The sequence below is a fragment of the Saccopteryx bilineata genome, chromosome 2 (genome assembly GCF_036850765.1).
Source record: "Saccopteryx bilineata isolate mSacBil1 chromosome 2, mSacBil1_pri_phased_curated, whole genome shotgun sequence".
NCBI classification, from domain to species: domain Eukaryota; kingdom Metazoa; phylum Chordata; class Mammalia; order Chiroptera; family Emballonuridae; genus Saccopteryx; species Saccopteryx bilineata.
Window position 1 is genome coordinate 102,401,619 of NC_089491.1, and position 6,791 is coordinate 102,408,409.

The following is a 6,791-nucleotide window of genomic DNA, read 5'->3' on the forward strand; positions in this document are numbered from 1 at the left end:
AAAAACAGGAGCAGGGGTCAAGTCCTGACCGGACTCCCGGGCACCACCCCCTCCCCCACTTGCAGCTCCCGGGGAGCCTGCAATCCAACCCAGACAGGAGGAGGGAACAGGTGATAATCCAGCTCCGTGAGTTCCAGCAATCATCTGCAAGCCTGGTAACCATCTCCCCCTTAGAAAAGACCCCCTACCCTCAATAAAGAGAAAAAGTCTGTTTCAGTAAGTTTATTGTAAAACTCAAAGCTGCAGCAGCATAATCCTTGAGAAATTGAAGCGTTGCCCGGATCCGTTTTGAAACAGTAGTACCGACTGCCAGGTCCATCAGAGCTCCAGTAACTGTGCGAGTCCAGGCCGCCTGGCCTTTCCCCTGCTTCCTGCCCATAGCGCAGGCTGCTGAGTCACGCCTGCGGCCAGTCCGTCCTTCCCAGCTTCCCAGCACCGCGGCCAACGTCCCGCCTCTGGCCTTCCTGGGCGAGCAGCCGGCTCCCCACACTTGTAGAGTCCTCAGCTCAGGGCCAGCCTGCTCTTGCCGCTGCCGGGCCCCGTCCTGGAAAGGAGTCATGCCTCCTCTCAGCTCTCCACACGCCCCCCGTCTGCCAGTCTCCACGCCGAACTCCGGCGCCCTCCGAGGGCGCGTCCATAGAGCCAGCCCCGCGCTAGGCGCCCCGGGGCGTCTCCACATCGATCACACCAAGAACCCCAGCCGGGATGTCACTCGGGGAGGGTGATACTGGGAACCCAGTCATTGACACTGCGGCTCTCTTCGCAGAACAAGCTGAGCTTTTCCAAGGCGGGGTCCTTCCATGCGTCTTCATTGGGGTTCTAGGGGGAGAGCGCAGAGATCAGTGGGGCTGGCCACTGGGCACAGGCCCGGGCGGGGGCGGAGAGCACCAGAGGAGTACACTCACCGAAATGAGGATGCAGTGCAAGTCCCCCGGCGCGCCCGTCTCGTCGCCGGCGCCCACGATGGCTGCTAGCCGCTGCACATCGCCTACACGCACGATGTCGATGTCGTTCTCGCAGCAGAACGCCTGGATCAGCGTGAAGTGTATCTGCAGCGCGATGTCACCTTCATCCTCCTCGTCCGCCGCCAACACGCAGAAAGTTACGTTGTCAGGGTCCCTGTGCGGGCAAGTAGGGAATAGTGAGGCTGAGGCAGCGCGCCCGGGTACCGCCTGCGCCCCACGCGTCTCCCTGCCACGGTTCACGCCCCCAGTTACCCCGCGCGGGCCGTGCTGATACTCACACGTTCAGGACTTTGGCGGACTCGTAAACGCCGGCGGTGAGGCAGCCCTGGCGCTGGGCCGACAGCAGCAGCTCGTGCAGCGCTTTCCCGGCGCCTTGCATCCTGCGAATGAGCCAGCGACGTGAGCGGGGACTGGCCGAACCGCGGCGGGGTTCCCCAACCGCGGGGTGCGCCCTAGCTCAAGGACGCACCTGAGAGTACCCCGCCCGGCTCCCCAACCACCCAACGGGCTCCCGCACGACCACAACAGCGAGGGCAGGTCTAGACTCCCCGCGCTCCAGAACGTTCGACCAACCTGGCCGTGCTTTCAGGAACGGTGTCCTGGCCGCGGATTTCTTCCAGAGTCATGGTGCAGTCGGCGAGCGGCTAGATATCCACAAGACGAGCTGGCGGAGCGGGGATGAGAAGACAGGTAAACCCAGAACAGTTCTTGGAGCGCCCTTCACTAGCGAATGCGCCGCGGTGCCGCCACGCGCACTTATATAGGCCGGGTCCCAGGCGCCGCCAGCTGGCGCAAAGCTGCAAGCCCATTGGCCGGCTCCTGCTTTCTGATGCAAATGAGGCGGCGGCCGGTGGCTCGTGCCAGAAGGCCACGTGGGGAGGGCTGCGGGGGATGACAATGCCTCAAATCTGCCTCTTTTGTTGGGGTGTTACTAGGCAGACCAGACTGGAGCCTGCGAATTTCATCTCGCTTTTTTTTTAAGTCCTTAAAAGGAAAAGTTATATTTGAAAACCCTATTGTGGGTATGTGTGTGTGAATAGGACTGCAATTTTTTGAAATGCACCTTTGGAGAATCTAAAGGACTTATCTTGCATTAATCATGTTGTTACTTTCTATTATCTTTACTTTTAATTTGGAGTTTATGAGACTGTTGCTTTGAAACAGAAACTTAGTAAAATCACGCGGCGCTGGTTTTTAATTTGCAAAGGTCTGGACGCAACCCCCTCCAGCTGACACTTAAGCCCCAGAGCGCGCGGGCAAGATCTCGGTGCATGCTCAAATTCCCGACCCGAGAGCGCAGTAAGGTCCCATCCAAGCTCCCCGCGCCCCGGTGGAGTGCTGCGGGGCGCCTGGCGCTTGAGCAGATTGTGGCCGGCGCACGCGGCTCGTTTGCATTTCTATGGAGAGTGCACAATAGCGGAGGTCTGGCGTGTGTCGGTTTGCGGGAGGGACAATCGAGGCTTTCTCTTCATAGCGACACTGTCCACCTGCCGCCTAGTGGGGTGGGCAGGGCAGCGCCGCCCGTGGGAATCGCCGAGCTGCCCAGAGCGTGGGGGTCTGGGCCTCGTGTAGCTCCCGAGCCCTTGGATGCGCGCCCACTGCATGCGTCACTCGGCACCCGGGCACCCGCGGCTAGTTTGCTTGTAATTCCGCCCCACCGGGTCCTCTCAGGCTGGCGGAACACCAGGTGCGCTCTGCCAGGACCCAGAGGTTCCAGTCTCCAAGAGCTTGGAAAACGAGGCTTGGAATCCCTTTCCCGGGGCGCCATCTACAGGCGGCGCAAAGATCTAACCATCCCCTCCTGACTCCTCATTTACATTGGCCTCTGGGGGCTTGGCCTGGAGCCCTAAGGTCGCAGGGTGGCCTTGACAGGGTCCGCTGAGCCCCGTGCAAGCTACCCATTGATGGAAATCAGAGTAAGGACTGCAGAACCCACTTGGGTAGGAGGTGGGCATGAAACCTGGAGGAAGAGCCATATTTCTCGTGCTATTTTGAAATGTTTTAATTATTTAAATATGCATCTTTATAAAAAGCTTGTTGAAAGAGTTTGAAGCGTTGCTGGGATGTAACGACTTTGGACCCACAGCATTTCAGGATGTCCACTCACTTATTGGGGTCTGCAGCTCTTCACGCTACGTTGTAATGCGCGCTGAGGGTTGCACTTCACTGACCCCTCCTTTTCTAGCCGGCCAAGGCCTTGGAGACTGGGCTAGACAGTGGGCGGATGGGGGCATTCCTGGAAGCCCAGGCAGGCTCTGTTGCAAGACAGAGATAATGGCAAAGAAAAGTAACCGAGTGAGGTGGCGGCGGGCGCCCCCCGGTGGCTTACCGGTAGAGTATAACTGAAAAATCAGGCCACCTCCTTGATTCCAAGAAGCGGGTGCTTGCTGACCTAACTAACGTTCCCGAAACTTGATGTGTCTTACCGTCGTGGAAGCCAGGCGGCACCGTGCTGCGTCTGTCTGCTCTTATTTCCTTTCTTTCTCAGTGGTGTAGGAAATGGTGGTATGCCTAGATTGGATAGAATAAGTTTACTTTTAAGTGATTGAGACTTAAGTATTGTTCTTTTTAAACATATTCGTTCCAGGTTTCCAGGAAGTGTTGCAAATACTTATTTGACATCTTAGCACGCCCCCATCACCATTTATAACACTAGAAATCGGCCTGCACACCAGGCCTCAGCCCCTCCTCCCAGAGTTAAGTCACTGGATGGGCTTGACTGGGGAGGGGGACAGGGGCACTATTTCCAGTTGGCACTGAGCCAGCCCTGAGGAAGAGGGCTGATTGACAAACTCTCCACCCTCCCGGGGCTATTCTTCTTTGCTCACATTTTTAAGGGTATTCTGTTTCAGGAAAACTGCCTCTCTGACATAGGATATGACTTCACATGGTTATTAGGTCAGTCCAAACGGCCCCAAAGCCCTCATCTCAATTAGGGAAGAAACATTTTATCCTGAGGCAAAATTGGGCCTCCACCAGAACCACCCAACCCCCATCCTTCAGTTCAGACAAATGCAGAAGCTGCCAGTCTTCCCTCGGTCTGCAAGGGGGGAGGGTAGGCTGCACCCCTCCGGTTAACTTCAGCCTACCCCAGAAAGAAGGCAACTGTGACGCTCCCACGCTCCCAAGCTGTGCTCAGCCAGTGTCTCAGCTTGCTGCGGGCCGTGTTGTTACCCCAAGCGCCCCGTGATTGCACTCCTAAAATTTCCCTGAACCTTAATGATGCAGGTGATGGTGACTTTATTACAGACACCCTCCAAGGTGGTCTGGTTTTATTTTGTTTTGGTTTTTTGTTTTGTTTTGTTTTGTTTGAGATGCTCTGTTTTTAAAAAGCCTTTCAAAATGTCACAATTTTAACCGTTTGGTTAACATATTCTTGGAAATGCACTTCTTGGTTGCTCTCAGGGCCTGACTGACATGTTGGCACAGAGTCTGTTGATTTTGGTACGGAAAGAAATGGGCTTTAAGTAAGTAGTCAACTTTATGAGACAGTCCCTGTTGCAATTTCCCAAATTATTTGCCTTTAGAGCGTGCACAAGCAGTCTTTAATAGCAGGCCTACTCCCCTCCAATGCCCACAGCTCCCCACCTTGAGGCTGCAGGCACAGCCAGCTGCTCAGAGACCCCCTGCTGTCTGCAGGAGGCATGCCTCTGGACTACAGGGTCTCTTAGGAAAAGTCCAAGTCATTGCCACCTTTCAAAACTGGCAACTTTAGGTAAAACTCTGGATTTCCAGTTTCACTTGGGAAATAAGACTTGGTCACCATGAGCCTACCAGTCACCATGTCCCACACACACCACGGTAGCCATCAGCTGAAAGGGAGGCACAGGGGCCCCAGTGTGGGCAGTGCTCTCCAGTTTACCACCATCATCACTGCAGGCACCCTTGTGACCAGCCACTACCACGTTGCAACGTTGCGACGTTGCGTCGTTCATTTATATGACCTGCTTGTCTCCTGCAGGTCTTTACATTTGCAATCTTTGAAAAGGAACTGGAGTTTGAAAAGCAAAATAAAGGGGCCAGGTGCTTAAGAGATGAGCTCAAATAGGGCAAGCATTATTTGTGTCCCAGATTCTGCAGAACACACGGGTCTCCCACCTCACCAGTCCAGGGTTCTGGGAGCAGTCTGTGTTGGCCCCTTTCTAAACAGTGAGGAGGTTGCTCTCAGTCCCTCACCCCTTCCTTTCATTGGCCCCCTCAGGCAGGACAGGCCTCCTTGGGCTTCAAAGAGTGTTTTATTTTGTTTTGTTTTTTTCCAAAAAATACTCACGGATGGGATTGGGTAACAATGAATCAACAACCATACCACATTAACTCAAAAAGGAAAACAAATGTTTGAGCAAGATACACACTTAATACTGAAAACCAGCAGTCACCTCAGATGTGTCCCAGAATCTACCAGGTACCACCGTACAGTACCCCCCACCACCACCACACACCCACCCTATGAAATGTGAGGTCTGTAGATGGGGATGCTTCAGGTGACAGGAAACAAGAAACTAGAAAGGGACATCCCCACCTCGCAGAAGCCAGATGTCCGTGGTCAGTCCACACTGACAGGGATTTCTGGAAGGAGCAATGGCTTAACATATGAGAGGGTGCTGTCAGCTCAGTGACATTTTTGAAACAGGGTGGGGGACAAATCATTCATGCACTTGGTAGTTTCCTTGTCTCAGGCATCCCCTGAAAAGACACAGATGTGCTGACCTTCACAGCTTGCCCATGTGCCTGGCTTCTGAGCCTCAGTTTCCCCTGTAGGAAATAAAAAGCTGCCCTTTGCCCCTCACAAACCTCACAGGGAGTTTCTAAAGATCATACCTGGTCACCATTTGGCCCACATTCAGGTTTTGTTTGGTGGGCAATGCTCTAAAACAACTTACAAATTCAAGTCTTGTTTGTGTTAGTGGGAATGGGTGACATGCAGGTTCCATGTTACCCTAAGCAAGTCCCAAATGTCACATTAGGCCTGCTGGCACAGTTAGCCCCTGCCTGGCCTGTGCAGGCATTTTACTTTGGGATAAATTTTCTTTTCTAACAGCATACAGTAAGCTGAGATAATGTGGTCACCTTTCAGAAAATATTAACATATAGCATATTGTAAATTAACAGAACTTTCTAACAGAAAACTCCACTTTATGTTCTGAAAGATAATTTAAATCTATAAACACCGAGAAATGGCAGTGTGGCATTGGAGGTTGCAATTAGCAGAACAGGGCTTAAAGCTGAGTTTTGCTGCTTATTTAACTTTAACCTTCAGCAAAAAGTCAGTGCATGATTTAAAACTTAAGGTAAGACAAGGTGAAAGACCTATCTTGGGAATTATAAAATACTGAAGAAAGAAATTGAAGAAGATACAAATAAGTGGAAGCATATACTGTGTTTATGAAAGAAGAATTAACATTGTTAAAATGTCCATATTACCCAAAGTGGTCTATGGGTTTAATGTAATTTCTATAAAAATACCAATGGTGTTTTTCACAGAACTAGAACAAATACTCCAAAAATTTATATGGAACCACAAAAGACCCCCATTTAGCTACAGCAATCTTAAGAAAAAAGAACAAAGTTGGAAGTGTTATACTACCTGATATCAAACTATATCACACGGCTATAGTAATGAAAATAGCATGGTACCAGCCTAAAAAACAAACATAGATTAGTGGAACAGAATAGACAGTTCAGAAATAAACCCTCACATCTATGGTCAGTTAATATGTGACAAAGAAAGCGAGAGCATACATTGGGTTAAAGACCGTCTATTTAATAAATGGTGCTGGGAAAATTAAACAGATACATGCAAAAAAAATGAAATTAAACCACCATATT

At 51.7% G+C, this 6,791-nt stretch overlaps 1 protein-coding gene across 1 annotated transcript; it reads right to left on the reverse strand.

Moving 5' to 3' along the window:
- Positions 1–207: 207 nt before the first annotated feature.
- Positions 208–1,699, reverse strand: GADD45G (growth arrest and DNA damage inducible gamma). Its single transcript, XM_066254764.1, has 4 exons — positions 1,539–1,699; positions 1,244–1,345; positions 906–1,119; positions 208–819 (listed from the first exon to the last, which is right to left on the reverse strand). Exons 1-4 carry the CDS (start codon positions 1,589–1,591, stop codon positions 709–711), a joined length of 480 nt encoding a protein of 159 aa, XP_066110861.1. The 5' UTR covers positions 1,592–1,699; the 3' UTR covers positions 208–708.
- Positions 1,700–6,791: the final 5,092 nt, after the last annotated feature.